General features: G+C 40.6%; 2 protein-coding genes across 5 annotated transcripts in view; one reads left to right on the top strand and one right to left on the bottom strand.

Annotated features, from left to right (window-relative positions):
• Positions 1-7,257, top strand: part of LOC133535343 (LIM domain and actin-binding protein 1-like) — a 37,520-nt gene extending 30,263 nt beyond the window's left edge. For both annotated transcript variants that reach the window (XM_061875066.1, XM_061875067.1), the window contains 3 exons: positions 1,113-1,147; positions 1,241-1,374; positions 5,565-7,257. In XM_061875066.1, coding sequence (XP_061731050.1) covers positions 1,113-1,147; positions 1,241-1,374; positions 5,565-6,591 — 1,196 coding nt within the window. In that variant the 3' untranslated portion in view covers positions 6,592-7,257. The remainder of the gene's footprint in view (positions 1-1,112; positions 1,148-1,240; positions 1,375-5,564) is intronic.
• A 3,206-nt stretch (positions 7,258-10,463) lies between these two features.
• Positions 10,464-27,682, bottom strand: part of LOC133535349 (SPRY domain-containing protein 3-like) — a 50,938-nt gene continuing 33,719 nt past the window's right edge. For 2 of the 3 annotated variants that reach the window (XM_061875118.1, XM_061875117.1), the window contains exons 6-11: positions 26,022-26,207; positions 22,256-22,405; positions 15,365-15,422; positions 12,358-12,477; positions 12,178-12,287; positions 10,464-12,079 (exon numbers count right to left, since the gene is read on the bottom strand). In XM_061875118.1, coding sequence (XP_061731102.1) covers positions 11,945-12,079; positions 12,178-12,287; positions 12,358-12,477; positions 15,365-15,422; positions 22,256-22,405; positions 26,022-26,207 — 759 coding nt within the window. In that variant the 3' untranslated portion in view covers positions 10,464-11,944. The remainder of the gene's footprint in view (positions 12,080-12,177; positions 12,288-12,357; positions 12,478-15,364; positions 15,423-22,255; positions 22,406-26,021; positions 26,208-27,682) is intronic. The other variant, XM_061875119.1, reaches the window with a different exon arrangement.

The raw sequence follows: 27,682 nt of genomic DNA, 5'->3' as shown, positions 1-27,682 counted from the left end.
TGAATCGTAAATAAACTTTTTTTTTTCCCACATGAAGAAATGAAAATCTAATTCATTATTTCCAGACACCCAACAATATTAACTAGATGAGGCAATTCCTAAAGGAATTGCGTGTGAATGCTCCAATGCTGACGTTGAACTGAAATCCTGGATTTTTTTTTTTAGAATTGTTGAAGTAGAGCACACAATTTAGAACAGGCTGAATATTTTGAAATTGGAACTGTTTGAATCAGATAAAAATTGTGGGAGATCTTTGAAGAATGTCCCATTGATTTAAATTGGAATTTAAATCAATTCCAAAAAATTTGGGAATTTCTTGAAAAGCGGGAATTTTTGGGGAAAATGGTAAAAAACTTGAATGGTCTGAGTGAGTTGAAAGGGTTGGTGTTGGAATTTTTCAAATGTGTCGAGAAATTTTGAAGTAGTAACATTTTGAATTGAGAAATTATACTAGGGAATTCCTGGAATTTCGGTAATTTTTCCTGTAAAATAAACAACTTTGTTTTTTGTCTTAATTAAGAGTAATGTTTTGACGGTTGAACGGTTGAAATGGATTGAGAAATGTGGGAAGAGTAGTCGCCAGAAAAAAAGGCCGAAATAAGGCTTTGAAAACCAGGAATTTGGGAAAATCCTGGAATTTTTTTTAAACTTAGAGAAAGAGTAGTTTGAATTTCCAAGATGGTGGAATGTGTTGAATGTGGAATGGTTTGTATAGGCTGAAAAATGTGGAAATGGTGAAAGTTAGAAAAATGGCCAATTCATTTTGAATGAGAAAAATGTCCCGGAAAACCTGATAATTCCGGGAAATCTGGGAATTTGTCAAGGGAAAGCGCGCGATTCCCGAATAGGCTGAACTGTTGGAATTTGGAACGGGTTTAAATTCGGTGAAAAATGTGGAAGGTTGAGTGCTCCAAAATCTGGAGAAGAAGAAGAAGAACAAGTTGAATAAATAGATGGATTTTGGTGTTGAAAGCCTCATTGTGTGAATGCTCCAATGAGGCCTTATCATGCAATACCAACAGTTCTTACCTCTTGGTAGCAGCTGTTGAAGTCATCGCACACATTATGTACCACATGGAGCCTCAAGGTGTAACACAAGTTGTGTGTTTCAGGGAGCAGCAGCAATGACCTCCCCAAAGTAACCAGGGTGAGTCCGGCAGCACATCCATCACGTCTGAACCCACACTTGCGTTTGCAGCTGTGTTTGTTGACCGAGTGCGTCGCCATCTTGTGTGTTTAGAAGTTCTGCCCACCGGTCAAGGAGACATGCGTCGTTTGCCAAAAGACCGTGTACCCTCTGGAGAGGCTGGCGGCCCTCCAACACGTCTACCACAAAAGCTGCTTCCGCTGTGTTCACTGCAGCACAAAACTCAGGTTGCTCCTTCGTTCTTACCACACACAGCAGCAAATCATTGCATTCGAAGTCCAATGTTAACTTCATTTTCTCAGAGAGGTTCCACAGTAGTGTGTTCAACATGAATTGGCCAAAATGTAGCCTTAGCGCTGCAACTTAAGATTGTTTAAAAGCACCACACGGCGCTTTGTAGCTTCAATGCTAATGAACTGTGGTCTACACGTACCTCTGCACGTTAGTTTGGTTTAGGCTTTATTTGAAGGGACAATGCACAGGAACATTCCTCTCAAAGACAGATATGTGCTGTACCAGATTATAGCTAAATAGCTAATTTCCATCTGCAGTCCCTAGCTGCCTAAATTAAAGGGATCCAAAAATCGTCAATCAATCAATGATTATTTCTACAGCCCTATATCACTAGTGTCTCAAAGGGCTGCACAAACCACAACGACATCCTCGGTAGGGCCCACATAAGGGCAAGGAAAACTCACCCCAATGGGACGTCGGTGACAATGATGACAATGAGAAACCTTGGAGAGGACCGCATATGAGCGCAACCCCCCCACTGTAGGGGAACCGAAAGCAATGGATGTCGAGCGGTCTAACATGATACTGTGGATCCAACACAACCGTGAGAGTCCAGTCCAAAGTGGATCCAACACAGCAGAGAGAGTCCCGTCCACAGTGGAGCCAGAAGGAAACCATCCCAAGCGGAGGCGGATCAGCAGCGCAGAGATGTCCCAGCCGATACACAGGCGAGCGGTCCATCCTGGGTCCTGACTCTGGACGAACGGTCCATCCTGGGTCCCGACTCAGGACAGCCAGTACTTCATCCATGGCCACCGGACCGGACCCCCTCCACAAGGGAGAGTGGGACAGAGGAGAAAAAGAAAAGAAACGGCAGATCAACTGGTCTAAAAAGGGAGTCTATTTAAAGGCTAGAGTATACAAATGAGTTTTAAGGTGAGACTTAAATGCTTCTACTGAGGTGGCATCTCAAACTGTTACCGGGAGGGCATTCCAGAGTACTGGAGCCCGAACGGAAAACCCTCTATAGCCCGCAGACTTTTTTTAATCATGCAACATATCCGATGTTACTCACAACAATGTAACATTAAGGAGGACACAAACGTTAGCAACACTAGCATAGCTATGTGAACTAACAATGCTAACATTAAACTCCTATTTGAACAGCAACATCATTCGAAGTTCACTAAAGAAAAACAAAATAGTCAACTTACAGCTCCAACATCTGTAGCTGACTGACGGGCTCCGAGGCTGTGTTTTAAGATGCGCAGAAAAGCCTGTTTTAGTCGGACCCATTAATGTCAAAGACCACTGAGGTCGTACAGTTCAGAAGTGTTACAATCCCCGAGAAACACTAGTATATTATAGTTATGTGAGCTAACTGCTGACATTACACAGCAGCATCATACTAGGTTAGCATGATTGCTAAAGAAAAACTAAATAATCCACCTTACACAACATGGCGGATTTTTAGCCACCAACACGAAAGAAGTCATGCAAAACCTCAACATACACCGAAGGTCTATGGTTCAGTGAGTGTAGTTTCCTAATGAAGCCTTAGCTTGACGCTCCTACTTTCTCCTGCTCCCGCTTGCTGCGGCAACAACAAACATAACTCCAGACGCTCCTCTTCGTTTTGTATGGTTTACTTGTCAACTTAATCCTTCAAAATTGTGAAACAACAACGATGTGGGATAAAATGAAAGGCAAAATATAGCGAGTTTGTTACAGTAAGAAAGAGTTAGAAAAAGTAAGAATAAGGTCAAAACACTGTGTGGCTCGATTCCACCATACCTGACTACACTTAGCCATAATACTTTGTGTCCAAACCATATCGCCACACAGATCCTTCAGCCATATATGCAATTAAACAGTTATGTAATCTTCACTGTATTAAAGCAGTATAAAAATCAAATTATTCAGACAAATGTAATAATTACAAATAAAGTGTACCTTCTAATTATTCTAAGCATGCAATATATACATTTTCGTATTATTTAAAGAAAGTAAATAGTCCCCTTTTGGCTGAATAAACATAAAGCACCTTCCATCCATTCATTTTCTACCGCTTATTCCCTTTGGGGTCACTGGTGCCTATCTCAGCTAGAATTGGGCGGCAGGCGGAGTACACCCTGGACAAGTCTCCACCTCATCGCAGGGCCAACACAGATAGACAAGACAACATTCACACTCACATTCACACACTAGGGCCAATTTAGTGTTGCCAATCAACCTATCCCCAGGTGCATGTCTTTGGAAGTGGGAGGAAGCCGGAGTACCCGGAGGGGGAACCCAAGCATTCACAGGGAGAACATGCAAACTCCACACGGAAAGATCCCGAGCCAGGGATTGAACCCAGGACTATTCAGGACCTTCGTATTGTGAGGCAGACACACTAACCCCTCTCCCATAAAGCACCTTCCATCCATCCATTTTCTACCGCTTATTCCCTTTTTTTGGGGTCGCGGGGGGCGCTGGAGCCTATCTTAGCTACAATCGGGCGGAAGGCGGTGTACACTCTGGACAAGACGCTAGCTCATCGCAGGGCCAACACAGATGGACAGACAACATTCACACTCACACACTAGGGCCAATTTAGTGTTGCCAATCAACCTATCCCCAGGTGCATGTCTTTGGAAGTGGGAGGAAGCCAGAGTACCCGGAGGGAACCCACGCATTCACGGGGAGAACATGCAAACTCCACACAGAAAGATCCCGAGCCTGGATTTGAACCCAGGACTGCAGAACCTTCGTATTGTGAGGCAGACGCACTAACCCCTCCGCCACCGTGAAGCCTAAAGCACCTTCCATAAAATGTAAATTAAATTTAACTGCATTTAGGCCTACAGTGAGCTTTGAATATACAACATCTCACCAGCTCGTATAAAAACAGTCAACCTGCTAAGGTCTAATACCGCTGAGTGTAAAATGTGGAATTCAGGCAAAATTTCAGGAAACGTTCACCTCTGAAGTCTTAAAGGCCTACTGAAACCCACTACTACAGACCACGCAGTCTGATAGTTTATATATCAATGATGAAATATTAACATTGCAACACATGCCAATACGGCATTTTTAGTTTACTAAATTGCAATTTTAAATTTCCCGCGGAGTTTCTTGTTGAAAACGTGGCGGAATGATGACGCGTGCATGTGACGTCACGGACTGTCAGGAAATATTAGCGCAGCACTATTTGCGGCTAAACAGTATTTTGGACATCTGTGTTGCTGAATCTTTTGCAATTTGTTCAATTAATAATGGAGAAGTCAAAGTAGAAAGATTGAGTTGGGAAGCTTTTGCCTTTAGCCACACAAACACGATGATTCCTTGTTTAAAATTCCCAGAGGTGAAGCTTTACTATGGATCAGAGCGGTCAAGCGAACATGGTTCCCGACCACTTGTCAACCGGCAGGTTTCGGTGAGAAAATCGTGTTAAAAAGTCGCCTCTTACCGGAGATCAGCTGAGCTTGCGCTGTCCTTGTATCTGCCGTCGACTTCCCTCAGACACTGGCCTCAAGACACCCGTGGACACACCCCTCCGACTATCAGGTACTATTAATTCACTAAAACACTAGCAACACAATAGAAATATAAGGGATTTCCCAGAAATATACCGGTAAATGTGTCTAAAAACATCTGAATCCGTCCCAATGCATTCGCCTTTTTTTTTCTTCTAGTCCTTTGCTATCAATATCATCATCCACAAATCTTTCATCCTCACTCAAATTAATGGGGAAATTTGCGCTTTCTTGGTCTGAATATCTCTTGCTGCTGGAGGCTCCCATTATAAACAATATGAGGACGTGAGGAGCCCTCACCCTTGTGACGTCATCGTCTGCGTCTTCCAGTAAAGGCAAAGCTTTTTTATCAGCACCAAAAGTTGCAAACTTTATCGTCGATATGGCAATATCGCGAAATGATCAAGTATGACACAGAGAATGGACCTGCTATCCCCGTTTAAATAAGAAAATCTCATTTCAGTAGGCCTTTAAAGCTTCCACGTCCACAGCTGACTGATGGGTTGCTGGGTTGTGGGCTTCACTTTACCATGAATTGATTAACGTGGACCGACTTAAAACGAGTGGAAAAACTTACTGGGGTGTTACCATGTAGTGGTCAATTGTACGGAATATGTACTGAACCGTGCAATCTACTAATAAAAGTTTCAATCTCTCGTTTTCAGCCTGGGCAACTTTGCCTCCCTTCACGGCAACGTGTACTGCAAGCCCCATTTCAGCCAGCTCTTCAAAGCCAAGGGAAACTACGACGAGGGCTTCGGCCATCGGCCTCACAAGGAGCTGTGGAAGCCTCGCAAAGATGGCGATGAAGACGAAGAGGAGGAGGCGGCGGCAAAGCCCAAAGAACAAGCTGTGCCGGCGAGGAGGCCGTCAGTAGAGAGTCTGTCAGACGGGCCGCGGACACCCTCCGTGGAAGCCCCGGCGCCGGTCAAAGTCACCGATATCACCGCTCACATGGAGACAAGGATGCAAACACTCGCCAGCGCTGCGGAGAAGCCGGCCGAGACCCGCAGGTTGAGGATCGCGTGGCCACCCCCAGCTGGCGAGGCTCACTCTGGCACGGGAATACGCAGCCCGTCCGCCGAGGGGGTCGCTTCCGGGCGAACTTGGAGAGCCAAGTGGCCTCCAGAGGACGATTCGCCATCATCTTCATCAGCAGCAGCGTCGTCGCAAAGCGCCGAGCGTGCTGAGCTGAAGAGCCTGAGGAGGAGCTCTTCCCTAAAGGAGCGCATTCGACCCTTCACCATGGTCGCCATGCCCGGCCCAGAAACCAACCTGAGTCCCAGGGAACCGCGGCGCCCTCTCAAAGCCCTGCTGGAATGGAGAACATCATTGGAGGAAAGATCCAGAGAGAAAGTGGAGCTGCAAAGGAAGGCAGAAGAGGAGGGCAAGGCTGCCGAGGAAGCAGCAGGCGCCTTTCAAAGCAGCGCGGAGGAGGCGGAACCCCGGCAGGAAGAACGCCAGCACGCGCAGGAAGAAAGTCCGCCTGCTGACGGCTCACTGAAGAGCATCTCTCCTGACGCCTCTGCTTCCCCCTCGCCGCCCACGCTGCCCAAACAGAACCGCGCCTCGCAGGACGTCGGCTTTTGGGAGGAGGACAAGCAGGAGAGCGACGGCGACGAGCTGACTGTGGAGGACTTCATCAAAAGGAACCGTCACTACGACGATGACGAGGAGGAGGAGTCTGAATAAGACCAGCATCTTGTGGTGATGTTGCAATATTATTACTTTCTTACTTTTTTGGTTGAACTGATTACATTCCTACGCTGCAAACATTCTTCAGATTGGGACTTTCTCAGGTGTACAAAAATGTTAAACCTTAAAGGGGAATTCTACTTTTTTGGAACATTGCCTGTCATTCACACTCCTTATGTGTCCTCCTGCATTTTCCTAAGTCGGCAAGTACAAGTTGGCTAACAATGCAACAAGTAGAGGTATTCTATTAGGCTCTTATAGCCCTCCAGAAAAAAATTCAGAATCATCCAACAATACTCCCATTCCACACCGTGACCTGAATATGAACTGTTAGACATTTGTTTTTGTTTTAAGTGCTAACACGGACAATTGGCCACACCATTATCACAGAGCGCTAACGAGCTTACGCAGCTACAGTCTTGAGGTACTGAGCTGGTGAAAGTGAATTGTAGATTATAAATCATGCATCTCACCTGGATAGTTCGTGTTCATAAACCGAGAAGTTGGTCAACTGTGACATTCAATTTAGAGCCGGAAATGGCGGGAAATACTATTTTTTTTTTTTTACTCTTTGTGAGGATTTTGATTTAATTGATGTTAACATCCCATCACTCGGCATCTAAGTGAGAGCAGACATGGTACAGTAAATGTTTTTTTTAATTATGTTGTTTGTACTTTTTGTTTAGCGCTTGCTTAAGCTACATCTGCTTATTACTCAGCTTTAAAACTTGTAGCTCATCCTCCTTATACTCAGGCCCAATGATAGAAGGTTCTGTATCATTTGTCTGAAAGTGATGGTTGACAATCATGAAGTCTGGATGAGTTGTCATTGTTGAAGGGAAAAGTGAACGTTGAAGTCGTCTGTGAAGTTACGTAAATAATATGAATGTGCCTGTTGTATTACATATATACTTACAGCAAGTACAGTGGGGCAAAAAAGTATTTAGTCAGCCACCGATTGTGCAAGTTCTCCCACTTAAAATGATGACGGAGGTACACTTCAACTGTGAGAGACAGAAAGTGAAAAAAAATCCAGGAATTCACATTGTAGGAATTTTAAAGAATTTATTTGTAAATTATGGTGGAAAATAAGTATTTGGTCAACCATTCAAAGCTCTCATTGATGGAAGGAGGTTTTGGCTCAAAATCTCACGATACATGGCCTCATTCATTCTTTCCTTAACACGGATCAATCGTCCTGTCCCCTTAGCAGAAAAACAGCCCCAAAGAATGATGTTTCCACCCCCATGCTTCACAGTAGGTATGGGGTTCTTGGGATGCAACTCAGTATTCTTCTTCCTCCGAACACGATAAGTTGAGTTTATACCAAAATGGATACATGGATGATACAGCAGAGGATTGGGAGAATGTCATGTGGTCAGATGAAACCAAAATAGAACTTTTTTGTATGAACTAAACTCGTCATGTTTGGAGGAAGAAGAATACTGAGTTGCATCCCAAGAACACCATACCTACTGTGAAGCATGGGGGTGGAAACATCATGCTTTGGGGTGTTTTTCTGCTAAGGGGACAGGACGATTGATCTGTGTTAAGGAAAGAATGAATGGGGCCATGTATCGTGAGATTTTGAGCCAAAACCTCCTTCCATCAGTGAGAGCTTTGAATGGTTGACCAAATACTTATTTTCCACCATAATTTACAAATACATTTTTAAAAATTCCTACAATGTGAATTCCTGGATTTTTTTTTCACTTTCTGTCTCTCACAGTTGAAGTGTACCTGTGATGAAAATTACAGACCTCTGTCATCATTTTAAGTGGGAGAACTTGCACAATCGGTGGCTGACTAAATACTTTTTTGCCCCATTGTATATCAAATGTTGAAGGTTTTCTTGCTGGTTTACAGCGACTCCCACTGACTCCATTAGCTGACTTTTGCAAACCCCCAAAAAATTACAAATTAAAATAAAGATGTGCTAATCCAACATAGAGCTTGTGAATGTTCCAAAAGAAGTGAAGCTCCCCTTTTGACATTCCCAATGACAAGTGAATGGACAAAAATGTTGCCAACTTATTGCTCACATACCAATGTTCTGCCACACTAATCCTGATTAACTCATTTATTTACTCACTTTTGAATGTTCGCTCTTCTGTATAAATTCCCCCCAAATGTTTTTGTATGTAAAAAGTTGCCACTGATGAATATTTTCTTTTATCGTTTTTAAATCACAGTCCAGTAGTACCTTTTTTTTTGTTAAAGTGGGCAAAGCACAATAAATGTACAATTGTTAAAAGACAATTTCGTGCCTCGTTGTTTGTTAATTTAAAATGAAGGATGGATGGATGGAACTTTGCCATTGCACTTAAAACGTACAAGGAAATTACATTTTAAGTATAAACCCCGCCTAGAACAGACACTGATTGAGGCGAAAACCCATAAAAAAGGTAGGAAAAATGTTGAAGAGGACAAGATAAAAGCAAGTCCAAAATTTAAGCACATATAAGACAAGACAAAGAAGCGAGCAGGAGAGACCAGGCAGAGGGGAAGGAAAAGTGTCTGCCTTGGTGAGTGCCTGAGAGAAAATGGATTGTATAGAAACTACTAGTGATGAGTCAAACGATGCGGAAGCAATGATGCCAAAAAGGTCATAAAACATACAATTATAAAACCTAAACAGGTCGATCTGAAATTTAATCTGGATTTTTAAGTGTTTAAAGTGAAAACAATTATATATGACACCACTTTCACGAGTGGGGCCTGTTTGATTTGTTTTAGTAATTATTGACCTATTTAAGACTCCAATTCCTTGACATCAAATATTGGATTCAATGCGGGAAGATACTGTATAGTTTCTGGTTTTGCCATTAATGAGTTTTATTTGACAAAAAGTGCATAGAACATTGAATTAAAAACATTTAAATTACATCAATGGATAGACTTAAGTTTTTTACACATTTAAGCGCCTAACGTAAAAAAACATTCACATTCGGGGGATCCCTAATGGTTTTAAGAAAAAGGTGCTGTTAATGCTAGGCGCCGCTTTTGTCCGGTTGACAATTGTTACAGGAAAAAGTCGGAGTGGTGTTACACCTTTGTGTGCCGGTTTTTGTCGCCATCATTAATCTAAATGGAGCTAAAAAAAAAAAAAAAGGAAAATTCCAAAATGCAAGATCATTTTGATCTTATAGGGCCAAATAAGGTATAAGTATAAGTCGCTCTGGAGTATAAGTCGCACTTGCCGAAAATGCATAATAAAGAAGGAAAAAAACATAAGTCGCACTGGAGTATAAGTCGCATTTTTGGGGGAAATTTATTAGATAAAACCCAACACCAAGAATAGACATTTGAAAGGTAATTTAAAATAAATAAAGAATAGTGAACAACAGGCTGAATAAGTGTACGTTATATGAGGCATAAATAACCAACTGAGAAGGTGCCTGGCATGTTAACGTAACATATTATGGTAAGAGTCATTCAAATAACATATAGAACATGCTACACGTTTACCAAACAATCTGTCACTCCTAATTGCTAAATCCAATGAAATCTTATACGTCTAGTCTCTTACGTGAATGAGCTAAATAATGTTATTAGATATTTTACGGTAATTTGTTAATAATTTCACACAAAAGTCGCTCCTGAGTATAAGTCGCACCCCCACTATGAAAAAAACTGCGACTTATAGTCAGAAAAATACGGTAAATGTTCATTGGCTAATTGACCAGAGTTTTGCACCTTTCATATTCCTTTCGGCAGATATTAAAACAATTTTAGTTGCATGTCAAATGCAGACTTTTTTAAAATTTAATCCAGTATATGGTGCCATAATGAAACACCAACACAGTATGCAGTGCACACACACAGCTGAGGCATCTACAAGATAAAAAAAAAAAACAGTTTACACAAAAAAACATGCATGTACCTTTATTGTGTGTACAAATATGTCCTACTAATCTTGGCATGTAAGCAGCAGACAAAATAGACGAGACGCCTGAGGAGGACTTTAAAGCCGTCACACGTGAATTGAAAATGTGCAGAATAGACACTTCTATATACAGCAGTGTGACAAACACATTACAGTAAACATGAAGGCACTTTGGTCATTGGGGTCAAAGATCGGCACAGTACACAGCTTAAGCACAACTAAAGTGAGCTGCTGGGAAATAATTTACAAGCTCGCTTGCACTTATGATGACCATGATGATCCATACATTCAAGCAGTCCACACTTGATTACACTTCCATCCCTCCATTTTCTACCGCTTATTCCCTTTTTGGGGACACGGGAGGCGCTGGTGCCTATCTCAAGCTACAGTCGGGCAGAAGGCGGTGTACACCCTGGACAAGTCGCCGCCTCATCACAGGGCTAACACTGATAGACAACAATCACACTCACACACTAGGGCCAATTTAGTGTTGCTAATCAACCTATCCCCAGGTGCATGTCTTTGAACCCACGCAGTCATGGGGGAGAACATGCAAACTCCACACAGAAAGATCCTGAGCCCGGGATTGAACCCAGGACTACTCAGGACCTTCGTATTGTTCGGCAGACGCACTAACCCCTCTTCCACCGTGCTGCCCCTTGATTACACTTTATACTCCTATATTGCATTCATTCATCGCATTTTTTCTAATTTGCAGAAAGCTAATAAAAACAAGTGGCGCACTAGCAGTTTGTAGCTGGAGCCTATCCCAGCATAGTGCTAGACAAGCGCTCTCATCTGCAGTCAGTTCGGTGTTCGGGGAAGCCGGCGTGCAGGTTTTCAAACCGTAGGAGACGACAAAAGTGTGGCGTTTAAACCCACGACCGTCTTTCCGTGAGGAACTGTTGCCGAATCTTATAATTGGATGAGAACAAAAAATAAATGAATATATTAAACTATTGGTTCCGTACCAAAGCCAAGAAACTAAATAAGCAAAGTGACTTAAATGAATAAGTCATCTCTAATATATTAAATATACCTGAGAGCAGAAAATGTTTTTATGGCTTTGTTGGGTTTTTTTGGTCACAAATTCCTATTAAAATGATTTACTCCCTTTTCGTTCTAGAACACCAAGTGTATTTTCCCATAAAGACTAAAATTCAAAATAAATGTTTTTATATTCTTGACTATGCCTTCAAAATTGACCCAAATTCTTATTTTCCAAGGACAACAATGATGGTGGATCTAAACGCCACCATGACTGCACTACTGCACTCTGACCACTAGATGTCAGTATTTCAGCAGTCATGTGCACAATGTACACAATCCCACACAAAATTAACAGGCTTTCTGCTCAGCTTAAAGGATGGCAGGTGACGGCCCGACATAATTGGCGTCCTTTTAGTGTAAAACGTACAAACTTGCAGCAGCTTGTTCATGATGAGGTAAAGTTGAGTCCCGCCTTCATCCACTCAGAGGGTGCAGCTCCACTCGGACTTTCTCCCCAGTGCTCATCATGCCGATGGTGGGGTAGAAGCCTCCTGCGGGTAAGGCCACCTTCCTGCGGCCCACCACCTTCCCGTTCCGGGTGAAGAACACCTGCTCGGCCACAAGAGGGCAGCAGAGAGACAGCATAGTCATGAGTTGGGGTAGCTTGGGAGGACTTCCTGTCTGTGTGCATTTTGGCAGCGCCTCACCGTGACCGTCTCCCCATCCAGGTCTTCGGCCTCGCCGTCATCGTCGCCCGCGTACAAGTCGTTCTGGACTTCGCTGGGCCGCGGAAACACCTCCAGGTCCCAGTCGTCATCTAAAAGTTGTCGGTGAGGGCGTGACAATTGCGGGATTTTTTTGAGTTGATGGCGTGTTAGCGGACTCACCTACGGCGCCGTGGCTATAGTCACGCGGAAACATGATCCCGCAGCCCATGACGTCTCCTGCGAAGCAGCGTGGTCCGAAGACGTCCCCGACACCGCTGCCCTGGAACAATTTGCCGTCATCTACAAAACGAACACGGGTTCGCTTTAAGTGCACGACAGTCAAATCTCTTAACGCGTCCGTGACATTTCAGCTTCGACAAAATAAAAATAAAATAAAAAATGTAATATCTATATCGTATATATACTAGGGGTGTAACGGTACACAAAAATTTCGGTTCGGTACGTACCTCAGTTTAGAGGTCACGGTTCGGTTAATTTTCGGTACAGTAAGAAAACAACTAAATATACATTTTTGGGTTATTTATTTACCAAATTTGTAAACAATGGCTTGATCCTTTTAACATTGGCAACACTATAATAATTCTGCCCACGTTAATCCACATTAAACTGCCTCAAGTTGTTGCTTTGATTAAATAAAATGACAACTTTTCTTCTACATATAAAAAGTGCAACATTAAACAGATTCAAGTCAACTCATCATGCTTAATTTATTACAGCATTGGGGAAGCCTGTAGTTGATTTTTATTATGTAAATGTTATATTTTTATCAACATGTGATAGCATGGACCCTGCCATTCAAAGGTAGGCTGCTACATTACTAATGATTAATGTAACTAAAGCTGAAAATTCATCCCTGAACACCATGGAGTTCATGTAGGCTTTATGATGCACTTAAATTATTTTATACATTATCAGAGACAGAAACTCTTCATTTAACATAATGTCCTTTTTTGCTGCTTCAACACACCTCAATCAACACTGTCCCTAACACACACACACACACACACGCACACCGCAAAATGAGTTAACGTTACGCTAAAAGATCAAGCCAGAACTGCGAGTGAGCTGAGCTGCAGTTTGTTTCTAGAAGGTCAACAGGCTCATAGTGATGTTTAGAAAGTAGTTGACGTGGAATATAATTTGGGGAGAGTGCGTTGATCCCCTGCTAAAGACCTATCTGATCGACATCGACACTGAAGCGCTGACGACATGTGCTCTGAATACGCACGGAGCGGAGCAGCTTATTAAGACTTTAGCATAGGCGGCTACTTCATATGTTCGTGTGGAACTCGTTCGGTACTCCTCCGCACCGAACCGGAACCCCTGTACCGAAACGGTTCAATACAAATACGCGTACCGTTACACCCCTAATATATACAGTATATAATATATACTGATATATTTGTATATGATATATAACACATTTCAATTAATGTTGGGAATCTTCAAGGTTATCTCCTCTTGATATTTGTCACGATTGTCCCTCCGTCTATTTTTTCTTGTACTATCTTATTACACAGGATGCCACCCGAACGCCCCCCCAGGGAGGTTATTTAGGGCATGTCCAACCGGTAGGAGGCCACGGGGAAGACCCAGGACATGTTGGGAAGACAATGTCTCCCGGTTGGCCTGGGAACGCCTCGGGATCCCCCGGGAAGAGCTGGACGAAGTGGCTGGGGAGAGGAAAGTCTGGGCTTCCCTGCTTAGGCTGCTGCCCCCGCAACCCAACCTCGGATAAGCGGAAGAAGATGGATGGATCTTATTACACAACTTTTGAAAATGTCATTACTGTGTTCATTTGCTCTCTATTTTTGCATTTTATCAATAGACTTTCCTTGCCTTCGCAGTTTTGCCATTTCCACTTCTCCAATGTCTTTCTTTAAATCCTCAACTGTTGTCATAAAGCTAACCTCATTCATGTCTGTTATATTGAAATGCCAATATAATCTTGTGCTTCTCCATCAAGTTTTCCCTTCCTTCATTTTCTTTAAATGCTCTTTTACGAGCACTCAATTTTCCACCATTCTTTCCTCGTCCCTTTTTCCCTTTCTCCTCTAGTCCTATCTATTTGCATGTCCGGGATTTCCCACACATTCATTTATTTGTGGCGGCCCGCCACGAAAGAAGTACGCCCGCCACAAATTAAAAAAATAAAAATAAAAATAAATAAATAAAATAAATAAAAAATAAAATGTTTTTTTTTCTTCGGATTTTGACTCGCTCGACCGCTCATAAAAGCAATGGGACTCTTGTCTGTGAATGGAGCTTGTAGTTACATATTATATAAATATTTAAATATTATGTAAATATGTATATAAATATGTACATAAAGTGTTGTAATTATACTCCGACTCCGTGTTCTTCTTGATCACCACACCCCTCCGACTTTCAGGTATGACTATTTAATCTCACCAAAACACTAATAACACAATAAGCAGATAAGGGATTTTCCAGAATTATCCTAGTAAATGTGTCTAATAACATCTGAATCGCTCCCACTGCCGTCACCTTTTTTTTAAAACTTGTTTTCCCCCTAGTGCTTCACTCTAACTTTCCTCATCCACGAATCTTTCATCCTCACTCAAATTAATGAGGAAATCGTCGCTTTCTCGGCCCGAATCGCTCTTGCTGCTGGTGGCCATGATTATAAACAATTTGAGGATGTGAGGAGCCCTACAACCCGTGACGTTATGTGCACATCGCCTGCTACTTCCGGTACAGGCAAGGCTTTTTTATTAGCGACCAAAAGTTGCGAACTTTATCGTCGACGTTCTCTTTTAAATCCTTTCAGCAAAAATATGGCAATATCGCGAAATGATCAAGTATGACACACAGAATGGACCAGCTATCCCCGTTTGAATAAGAAAATCAAATTTCAGTAGGCCTTTATATAGATACCATATCCTTTCCACTCTCTCATGCACTTCAAATCATTATTGAAGTTTATAAAAATTAAGAGCTTGTATTGCTTGCTTGCAATTGGGTAAAAAAAACATGCTGGTTGTAATTGAAAGCATTTACAGTATTGAACGAACATTGCAAGTAATTTTTACTTAAACCTCATTTAGTTTGTAGCTGTGGTATGTAGTATACGCAGAGGTCACATGGACAATGAAGACATTGTGTTGTCAAATTTTGCTAAGAGACGTAGAAGAACAAAACGTACCAGCGTGATAAGCGATGGAACCTCTGCTCCAACCTGGATGGCTGTTTTTAGGATAATCCTGTGGGGCAAAAGCAGTACATTCAGTGCTTTTAAATGATTGTAACAATCAAATGTATTGTTCTCTCCAGCCAACTTTTATCTAAGCACTCACAAATAATCATAACAGGTCAATAAACAAATCATATATATATATAGATTTTTTTTTAACCAGGTCTGACTTGTCATGTGCATGTTGTCTGCTCAGAAGTATAAAAAGGCAACCAAGGCCAAATGTTTTTTTGGGTGAGTGAGGGGCGGGGGAGTCTTCTCTTGTTAAATTTATGTTTTAAATAGGGATGTAAAAAATAATCAGTTCTTAATCATCCTGATTTGTACTTTTAACCATGTATAGTTGTATATTAATCACAAACTATATTTACAGTATATATCAAGCCTGGGCAATTATTTTGACGCGGGGGGCCACAATTAGAGAAAAAAAAATGTGTCTGGGGCCCGGTATATCTGTTTTTAGGAACACTAATACAAAACCACACAATAATGTCTGATTGAATGCTAAAAATGTTATGACAGACCGCCTTAAAAAAACGTAATGGAATTTTACATTTTTCTATGAACGATACAACACTGAACATTGACAAAATATGAACGTCGCACCCCCTTTTGATCGACATATTTTACAATCAAGTGAAACGCAACAAAAATGCAACACAAAGTGAAATATGAACACGGAGGGTACAGAATAAACCCACCTACTATCTGACATATCACTAAGCTTTAGAACTTTGTTGTGAAAATCTCCTTCCGTGTCTGTGGAAACACTTCGCACCCACACTGCTTGGTGCCTTGTATGAGCTGCTGTGACATAGATTACCATAGTAACTAATTAGATTACCATAGTACCTGGAATATCATCCATAAACGCAGATTCAAACCATTTAAATACTTTGTATGGTTCAAGACTTACGGTCATTAGAAAGCATCACTGCACATTATAATGGCAGCTACACTTTCCATCTTAAACATCCCCAAAAAAATATTTGAGAATGTTGGTGGGCCAGATTGAAAAGCTTAATGGGCTTCATGTGGCCCCCGGGCCTTAATCGGATTTAAATAAAATAATTTGACAGCACTAATATAAATACTCGGACTGTCGACAATAAAGGGTTAACTCATGTGATTTATCGGAAATATTTATCGCATTAATTATGTATATACAGTGGGGCAAAAAAGTATTTAGTCAGCAACCGATTGTGCAAGTTCTCCCACTTAAAATGATGACAGAGGTCTGTAATTTTCATCATAGGTACACTTCAACTGTGGGAGACAGAATGTGAAAAAAATATCCGGGAATTCACATTGTAGGAATTTTAAATAATTTATTTGTAAATTATGATGGAAAATAAGTATTTGGCCAACCATTCAAAGCTCTCACTGATGGAAGGAGGTTTTGGCTCAAAATCTCACGATACATGGCCCCATTCATTCTTTCCTTAACATGGATCAATCGTCCTGTCCCCTTAGCAGAAAAACAGACCCAAAGCATGATGTTCCCACCCCCATGCTTCACAGTAGGTATGGTGTTCTTGGGATGCGACTCAGTATTCTTCTTCCTCCAAACACGACGAGTTGAGTTTATACCAAATTGGATACATGGATGATACAGCAGAGGATTGGGAGAATGTCATGAGGGCAGATGAAACCAAAATAGAACTTTTTGGTATAAACTCAACTCGTCGTGTTTACATCCTGTTCTCATCTTGGAACACAATTTACACCAATAAATTCTAAATACAACCGTTCTCATAAATAATTTAGTTAGTTATGATTCACTTAATGAGATGAATAATATCTCATTTTCAACAAAGTTCTAGATGTTATTCAAAATGTATCTTTTCTGTGCTTTACAAACACTTGTAGCTTGAAAAGACTCTTAAACTGGACCACATTAGTACATAGTTTATTAATCAATTCCATTATTTTATTCCACATACTGGTGTGCTAAAGGTCTTAAGTGTTGTAAGTGCTTACAAATGTTTACATTTTTCTTTAAGGTTATGTGGCTCATCTTTTGTTGGGAATATTTTTGTACATTATTGGGTAGCAGGTTATAGTTTGCTTTGTGCATAATCTTAGCTGTTTGCCCATTAGATAGATAGTATTTAGATAGTACTTTATTTATTCCGTCAGGGGAGTTCCTTCAGGAAAATTAAAAAAAATGTACCAAATCAAGGAATTTCAGTATTGTGGGGCCTTAGTTTTACTAAAGCTTCGACAAAAACTTTTGTTTGCATGTGGATGGAATGCCAAAAGGCAGAGAAAAAAATGCATTTTTAAAATATTCAAGGTCATGTGGACATTACCTAACATCATTCCTAGTCAGGAGCCAAGTGGTGGAATGATTGAGCAAATAACTGTGAAACATGTGTCTGCCTGACTTTGTTTTGATTTTCAAGCAAAGAACTTGACTGCTTGGCAGATTAAAAAAAAAAGCTTTATAAAAAACACGGACCCACAGTGAAACTATCATTCCAGAAAAAACAATCAGGAAAATGACAGCTCTATTCTCCGATGCCATCTGACCCGAGGGCGCAACACGGCCACGCACATCGACGCCAGCAGGAGATTAGAGAGGGCGCGACATAAAGATCCGCCGCCTCCCAGGCGGCGAGTGCAGTTGCACACAGCTGGCATTAAGGGGAGTGTGCGTCAGTTAGCCGCCGCAAAGAGAAAACAATGAGCGCATAGCCGAACATCTCCAAATCTGAGGCCCGGCTTCTTCTGTTATTTCAATGACACAATGCTCCTATAATGTGTAAACATTCGGAGGCTCTTCTTTCAGACGCGGCCCGTTTCCACAATATGAATCATTTGCAATCAAACAACACCTACAGCCAGTTTCCTCATCTTGACTTCGCTTTCTTTGCTAATGTGGCAGATTAGCATCTAAGTGGAACAACCTGCGTCGGACGGAAAGGCAGATGTGAAGGTATAAGGAGACATCATTTATTCGGTTGTTCGCTTTTTCCTCCCTCATCCATCATCAGAGCAATGGTACACTTTGAAGGGACGTGAACGCAGTGTTTCCCCTAACACAGGGGATTCCAAAGTGCTGCCCAAGGGCAATTTTTTCTCCCTGCAACTCATTTTTAATTGGCCTTCAGCATATTTTTACAAGTAAAATGTACTCATTATTTATTAAATATCTTATTAGTATGGCTGTCAAAAATAACTTAACTCATGTGAATAATCTAGGGATGTAATGATATTAAAATCATCACGAATGAGTGCTAAATGTACTTATACACACAGAAATTTTTTAACCAAGTTTTATTCCAAATAAATAGGCAACACACACAAATATACTTTCCATGGCAGAAAAAGATTAATTACATTAACAATAATTAACAGTTAAAGTTAGAGTCCCAACGTTAGTCTCACACACACACTAGGTGTGGTGATATTATCCTCTGCATTTGACCCATCCCCTTATTCACCCCCTGGGAGGTGAGAGGAGCAGTGAGCAGCAACGGTGGCTGCGCCCGGGAATAATTTTTATGTATTTATATCAATTACATTAATATTGTTATATTATTATTAGAGCTGTCAAGGTTAACGAATTTGATTAATAAATTTATATTGCATTACTTTAAATGAATGAAGATTAACTAGGGTTTGTTTTAACGTCACACGCCAGTAGGATGACAGAGCGGTGTGCACTGCACCCTTCTAAACAAACTGACCGAATTTTAGATAAAACTGAGGTAATTTGTTAGTATTGCAGCAACAAATGTTCTCATTATTGGTGCACATCAAGTTTAAAATATCATATTAAAGCGAAACAAGAAATTAAGTATGGCGTCGCTAGCGTGAATGCTGCATGTACAGCAAATAGAGGTTAAACCCAGGGTATCAAACATACGGTCAGCGGGCCGAATTAGGCCCGCAAACACAGTTTACCCGGCCTGCGGGATGAATTTTCTATGTATAAAAATGAGCTGAAATTCTTGAATGAAAGAAACTGCTGTTCTAAATAAGTCCACTGGATGTCGCCATAGCAATTCTTTGTATCTGTGTAGTCAATGTGTACAGAATAAACCACATGTTAGTATAACAGTTGAGGAAAATTAGCAAACTAAATAAATAACATTGTGTAATTGAATTTTGATATGAATCTTTTATCTTGATAGATTAAAAATTAACACCAATTAAAGAATTTTAAAACTCTGCCAGACTCAATTACACCTGTTTGACAGATGAAAATTATCACATCATTTATTCAGAACGTCGAGATAACGACAAATGAAGATAGAATACTATTAACCGCAACACGTAAGCGTAAAAAAAAGCAACAGGATTTGTACACTTTCAGTACCTTCTTTTTTTATTTTTAAACAAAGGAAACAATCTGAAGTTCACTTTATTTTTAGGTTATCATGCCATGATTTTACCAGTTTGGCCCACTTGGGAGTAGATTTTTCTCCATGTGGCCCCCAAACTAAAATGAGTTTGACGCCCCCGGGTTAAACTATGCTGGCTGTGTTTATGTGTGTTTACCACAGAGAAATTAAACAATGCTTCCTTTTTCTAAATAGACAGTCACCGCATGTAAGCCACTTAATATCTGTGAAGACCAAATGCTGCAAGATGTCATTCCTGTCACCAACTAACGTCGTAAAAACAAGAGACAGTGTGTATAAAAAAAAAAAATCAGGGCTGTCATCCGAAAAGGTAAGTAAATAAGCTTTTTTGTGTAACCAAAGATTTGTCATTAGATAAAGCCCATCAGAAAAGACAAACCATAACAAGGGAATCGAGACGTTCTCTATTGACAACCGTCCCCCCTTTTGTGAACACACTGGCTTCTCGTCAAGGCACCTTCATTCAGAGAGACAGACTTCACAATAATAATGGGGCACGTCACATCTGGTCCAACTGAGGCCGCAAAATTAAAAATGGCCTACATTCATTTTGTTCAAACAACTGGTTAAACTAAGGGAGAGAAAATGCAGATGTAAATGGCGCACAGTGTAAAGTTGTTTGTGTGTCTTTATTACATTACCTATTAATATAGGTAATGTAATTTTCACCAAACCCCCCAAACCCCGTCCACCTCAACCGACACAGGAGAGGGCGGGTGGGAGATTGGGGGGGTTGGTGGTAGCGGGGGTGTATAATGTAGCCTGCAAGAGTCAGAGTTGCGTGGGAGTCTGGATATTTGTTATGTTGTGTTTATGTTGTGTTACAGTGCGGATGTTTTCCTGAAATGTATTTGTCGTTCTTGTTTGGTGTGGGTTCACAGTGTGGCGCATATTTGTAACAGTGTTAAAGTTGTTTAAACTGGCACCCTCAGTGTGACCTGTATGGCTGTTGAACAAGAATGCCTTGCAGTCGCATGTGTGCGTCTGTAGAAGCCACATACAACACATGACCTGATTGGTAATCTGTTTGTACAAGTTGTGGAGGGCATTAAAGACAGTGCCATCGTAGCACGCAATTTTATTTGTTAATTGGGTTTTACTCAGCAGATGTCGGAGGGAATAGTCACTCTGTAACCCGCGAGTCTACCGGACAAATCGGGAGGAATTGTATGTGTGATACTAATAAGGGGCATTCCTATAAAACTCACTTGTCGCAAACTTTCATATTTAATTGCGGGCCGCGTGTCTGAGCCCCCTGGTTTATACATAGCACAAAGCAAAAAAAAACACTCTGTATACAGGTCAAAATGGCTCTTTGAGTGGTAAAGGTGGCCGACCCCTGCTGTATGACATTCTGACTACCTAATTACATTTGTTATCAAATGTTGGGGCATTTTCTTAAGCAAATTGTATTCACGCGAGAAAATATTTAACCTGTGATACATCATGATTAATCACAGTCCCAAGATTGTGATAATAAAGGGTTATTTACTAGCATGTGCTCCAAATAAAGAGCTTAGTCTACATGAGGATAGTCCATATTCTCATCACTAATCGTATTGACATTAAAACCAAGGGCAATGTATAATTCGTCATATTCTCTGGCCAGCCAGTTGATTACCGTAATTTCCGGGCTATAAAACGCACCTTATTTTGGAACTAATTTTACTTTGTACATATTTGGGCACACAAGTCTATAAGCTGCAGGAGTACACATTGAAACATTTACACAAGTGTTTGTGTTCATTCACAAATTTAACAAAAAACAGTGCTTGTAACACGGCATAAAGTAGCCCATCGAAAAATCAATCAATCTTTTGCCGCTTTTGGGCTAAATCGTGTGCATTTTTTTGTTTCTTCTCCTTGACGTGGCTGAGTCCATAACTTGCTAAACGGCTGATTGAATGAGTGCGATTGATTTAATGTGAACAATTCCATTGGTCCTTCGTGACCAGTTCGGCAATATCATTGGAAATATATTAACGGCCTGTGAAGCTTGTGAACCCTAAAAAAGGGGTTTAAAGCAATGGGAAAAAGTAGCTGCTTTGAGACCGGACATTACACAATTTGAGCCCTGCTGACAGCTAGTTGGAGGTTTGTGTATCGTTCAGCCATGAATAAAAGACATTACAGTAAGTTTCACTGGTTTTCACGGCTCCCTAGACACCTCATCGGGCTCCCCGTTTGGAAAACACTGATTTAGAATATATTATTGACATAACCATTGTTTAGTTTTAGCATTTTTAATGCACAAACTGTATAAAAGTGGCCCGCCAACACATTTTTCAATTTTCAATGTGCTTATTTCATGGAACAGGCTTACATAAACTAACACCCTTATTCCTGTCATTTTTGCTCATTCTACATTTGCTCTCAGCATTGCATGTCACGCCACATCAAAGCTGTAAATCTAAGAAAAACTGACCCTGACTGTCAAACACTTGACTGCCAAGACAATAACGAGACCCGTTACCTTTACCGCCAGGCCCAGGGCGATGTAACACTTTTCGCCGGCGTCTGTGATCTCCAGCTCGTAGTAGTGGAAGCGTGTGTTGAGCGGGCGAAGGGCCTGAGCCAAGCCCACGTCCACGATGCACTTTCCTTTCCCCACGTACTCCAGCAGCTGAGGGAATAACATGCTCACAAGTTAATATTGTGAATATGTTGGCACTTCAAATATATACAGGCAAAAATTAAGTATGAAATAAGTTTAGAGCGTCCCATACGGATTGTCGTCAAAATGCTCTAGAAAACTAACTTTTATAATCATTAGACAAATGGCTAATGACTTATGAACAAGTAGTTGCATGCCCCTGCATAAACATTTTGCTTCATAGCATCTTGCTCAAATGTGCTGTCAGTCCCATCCCAAGCCGAAAGTTTCAATCCCAACAACGGAGGCATCGCCGATACATTAGAGGTAAATTTGGCCTACTGATAACTTTATTAACAAGGTTCGTCAATAAAAGCCTGAAAGATACAATTGTTTGTACCTGAGGAGTTTCAGCTACCTTGCCTCTGCAGCCTTGTCACAAGATGATGTTGTGATGTTGTTTGTGAGGAGTTATATGCCCTGTGCCATCCCACCTGAAGAAGACTGTAGAGGCAAGGTAGCCGAAAATTGTCAGGTACAAACAACCATACCATACAGGCTTTTTTAGACAAACCTTGTTTATAAGATTTATAAAACAATTTAGTCCTGTGTAAATGAGCCGTTTGAGATTTGCCATAATTTGTGACCTAGGTTACTTTGTCACGTCAGCGGGTATCGCCATAGATAATTAATATTTGGCAGGGGTCACCCTGGGCGGGGCGGTGTGATGCCATGGGGGGCTCGTGCGATACCGGGGAACATGCTTTATCAGAGTCATGCTTCAAACCCTGCTTTTAAAAGCTGAGCAGTACAAAACGTGCTCAGTGCAGCAGTTAATCCTAACTTCCTAATTTTGACAAAAAGAGAAAATAAGCATTAAAAAAAAAAAGGTAATTTCTGTTTTGTGTTTTATATATTGTGCTCTTAGGTTAATGTTGCTGATCAATTTGATTTGAATGAGTTGATGAAATTGCATTTTTCAGTATCAAATGATCAAAGTCAGTCAAAAATGTTTTTATGCTTAAATAAGGATTTAAATTTTTTTTTAATTTTTAGGCAAATAGATGCACTTTAAACCTTTTCTGTTACAGCCTAAAAAAACAGTGTAAAAGTTATTATTTGTTGTAAGTTTATTTTTTGTTTTCTTTAATGTCATTAGGATACAATGTTATGCAGAGGTGTACTTATAACTATTTCATAGACAAATGATGCTATTTATAGTCGCAGCAAAACTTGGGGTGAAATGTTTGTAGTTCCAACGAAAATATGTCCAGAGTTACAAACTGTACTATAACTGCTTTACCAACCTCCACCAACAATATACAGGAATTTCCCAAGAAGAACATTTTAATAGCGGGGCCAATGCCTACTATATATGGCAACATCTTGACAAATTGTAATATTAGAGGGATGCTATTTCAAACAAGGATACAAAGTGTATTATAATAACATATATTCATGGTACCGAAAGGCTAATAAACCTTTAAGATGTTTTAATTTTAAGCCTCACTTGAGACGTCTCTTCTTTTTCGCTTTTCTTATGTTTCGTCAGACTGTGGCTCATTCAAATATCACGGTTGGATGCTATAATCCTCCGCTGTGGCCATTTCTAATAAAAAAAAGTTTATCATATTAATACATATTTTTTGGTACTTAGCAAGAAGCGCTCCTCGTAAACGACAAAAAATGGCTGACAGCGAACTAAAGCACTCTTAGTGAGCTAGAAGGGAAGAGGCGAGGTGGGGTTTATTTGCATCTCAAGAGATTGCTCTCAAAAAATTCGATAGCAAAATGTATGCAAAATTTTAACCCAAGCTTGGAATCTAATATGGCCCTTTCAAAAGTTGTGAGTCAAATTCTGTGGTGCTTTAACAGAACACCCTGAAGTTGCTTTGTAGAGCAGCAATTGAGCGGTGTGAGAAATGTCAAGTCAAGTGGTGTTCAATGACATGGCGACCATGTGGTGTATGAAAGGAAAAATAAAAAAGATTTACCTGATGGTACCGGTTTTTGTATATTCGGGTTCTGCGTAAGTACTGAAATTTTGAAATGAAACCATGGAGGCAAAGCAGATTTATAAAACAATCTTGCCTGCCTTTATACTTCCTCCAAACGAGCCGTTTGGAATTTGCCCAATTTTTGACGTTTTTCCAAATTGTGACGTTAGCGAGTATTTCCATATATGGTAGAAATTTACCCAAAGAGCTATTTTTGTAGTTTGACGTAAACAAAAATATCCTTCTTTTTCTCTATCCTTCTGTTGTGGGGCAGACTGGCTCGTACATGCACATGTATCCTCTGCTGCTGCCATTTTTAATACAAAGTAGCATACAGTTCTAACGTATTCCTGTCAGTATACAGACAAGTATAAGTTAATAAACCTGTATATATAAATAAAAAAATATATATAAATAAACCTGTATTTATAAATAAATAAATATATGTAAATAAACTTATACCTGTCAGGATACTGACAGGTATAAGGTAATAAACCTATCAGTATACATACCTGTCAATGTTGAAGCGCTAAAAACTACAACATGGCGGACAGTCAAACTGGAGGCACATAAATAAGACCGCCCACAAAACGGCACATCCTGAAGAGACGATCATTAAGTGGCTGGAAGACGTCTCTAAAAAATAATCAATGCATAATTTAGACCAAAGAACCACCATCATGTCTTATGTAGACACAAGTGTTATTTACCGTATCTTAATAATGACGCCCTCAATCAAAAGAATAATAGCACAGGCAACACACTACTGATATACATTTTATATTACATTAATAATACAGCAGTAGCTCACAGACAAGCATAGAGGCTGTTTCCTTTTTTTTTTTCAGTCCTAACAGTCCTCCAAAACATTGAGCAACGGAATTCACCTTGCCTGGGGTGTAAAGATCCACACAAATTATAGAGACTAATTGTAGAAGTGACGGATGAATAAATGGCGCGGGAGACGTGCAGGTTAAATGATGGTGCCCGAGGGTTATTCAGTCAGGGAACGTCAGCGTCTGAGTCAGACCCAAAAACTGCAGTCTGGCCGTCTCCAAAATGGGTGGTGATCGTAAAAGTGAGGAGAGGTCGAAAACCTCCGTGGAACACATTTTGTTCTCTGATTGATCATTAAGTGCTTGTGAACAGTTACTTCTGTATAAGTGAGCTGTGATTCATAATCTTAGTCTTCCCTAACATATTTGGGGGATGGCCCTCTAATCCCAATAAAGGTGAAGTTAATTAAATTCTAATTCCAGTTTTGTACAGCACCAGATCCCAAAAGAGTCGATTTAAAGATACCATACCTATAATAGATTTTCTATTTTTTATTTAAACGACAGGAGATTATTGCTCACTTTCTATATTATGTGCGGAGGATTGATCACAGTAATTAAATGACTAGTCTTTATGTAGATTTTAAAGACTAATTTTGAGTCTTTGTATTATTTTTAATTATTAACAAATGAATAACAGAACATACCTGTATACCCTAATGTGAAAGTTTGTAAAAAAAAACTTTTACAGCAATTTCACACAAACACCAAATGTTAACTGTGGAGGATTTGTTGCCCCCCCCCGGCCTTGTTAACCTAATTGAAATAGTGCCTCGTATAAAATTCTGAAACTTTCTAGTAAGAACTTCTTACTGTGTCAGACACTCTAATGTCATGGAGGCGCCCCCAGTCGTCTTCATGGCTGTCTACTATCATCAGTCCATCCTCGTCCTCCATTGCCCATTCAGCACTAAGGTCCAGTAGCACTTCCTCCCCCAGAGAGTGCATTCCCACCGCAGGGTAGAGAGCTTCGGATGCTGCCATGTCTACTCTACCGACCTGGACACATTCATATTATCAAGAAGCAAAAAAACAAAACAAAAAATATGTTGACAAAACAAGGATGAGCGTAATAAGTGATGAATCAATTACGTGATTAAGAAGTTAACAGAATGTGCAAATTTGAGGCTGAAATGCAGTGGAACCTCGATTTACAAACCATTCTTTTTGTGAAATTTTCCATTTACAAAGCTTTGGATCAAGTCTAATGTGCATCTTTGCACAGACCATGTCTTGGTGTACAAACATTTCATTCATTTCTTTAGTGTGCCGCTGGAAGCCTTAGCGGGCGACCATTTCAGAGATGCCACATCCTGTACAGAAGGCGCTGCCATCTTGGAGAGGCTGAACCTCCTACATCACAACTTGTTTACGCAGTCCATTACCCAATCGCCACTTCTCAGTGCTTCAGCATGTACTTCTTTTCTCGTATATTCAACAAGTTCTGCCTAATTTTCTTACTCAATATGAGTTTTAAAAAAAGCCAACAAAGCAGCCTGGAAACAAGGAGGAAATTACTGTGGACTTAGAGAGGAGAGGGAACCCACACATAATGCTTCTCCTCCCCGGCCCTCCTCTCTCTGACTGACGTCCCTTCTTCGCCTCAGGTCTTTGCCATTGTCTGTTGTTCCCTGACATTTTTAATTATTATTGTAGCAACATGGTTAATGTTTTTGAGAGCACCAAAGGGACTTTTGAGACGTGTTGACAGTTTAGATTGCTGTGGTTGGTATTTTAATAAAAAGATAGTTGTTCCATTACCTCTTCTTTGATTATATGTACATATACATATATATACAAATATACACTACACGCATGCACACACACACACACACACACACACACACACACACACACACACACACACACACACACACACACACACACACACACACACACACACACACACACGAAGTGTGCATTATTTTATTAAAATAGCAACTTTTCGATTCAGGAACCATGTTCAAGAATCAATTAAGTTCGTAAATCGAGGTTCCACTGTAGACTGCACAACAACGGCGCCATTGATTCAGTCTCAACTATTTTAATTTGCTGTCCCAACGGGTCTTTAACATTTTCCAGGCCATGGACTCCCAAACTGATTGGAAAGACAATGCGGGGGCACCCAACATATACATTCTGTATGAAATTGTGTTTGACCTGCAGTGTATCGAGTGTAGGGCGAAGTAGGATTATCTCTCTTCTGTTTGCCTTTTTTGGTTGTGTTATCATCCAAACGCTTGTACCAAATGTAGCTGCTAGTTGAGAATGGCCTTCCATCTCTAACATTTAAAAAATAACAGTTCATATTATAGTCAAACCTTTGTTTTCGTACGCCCCACTGTTTGGATGATTTGGTTGTTGAAAAAAAATGTATCTCAGTTTCATACATCATCTCGGTTATTTTAGAACCAAACGTAGCACTTAGCAAACTTGTGTTTGCCCATGTATCGTTCCGCAGAATCTATTGCAGA

The sequence above is a fragment of the Nerophis ophidion genome, linkage group LG16 (genome assembly GCF_033978795.1).
Source record: "Nerophis ophidion isolate RoL-2023_Sa linkage group LG16, RoL_Noph_v1.0, whole genome shotgun sequence".
Classification (NCBI taxonomy): domain Eukaryota; kingdom Metazoa; phylum Chordata; class Actinopteri; order Syngnathiformes; family Syngnathidae; genus Nerophis; species Nerophis ophidion.
The sequence above is the reverse complement of the archived record's forward strand: the minus strand, read 5'-3'. Positions and strand labels throughout refer to the sequence as shown.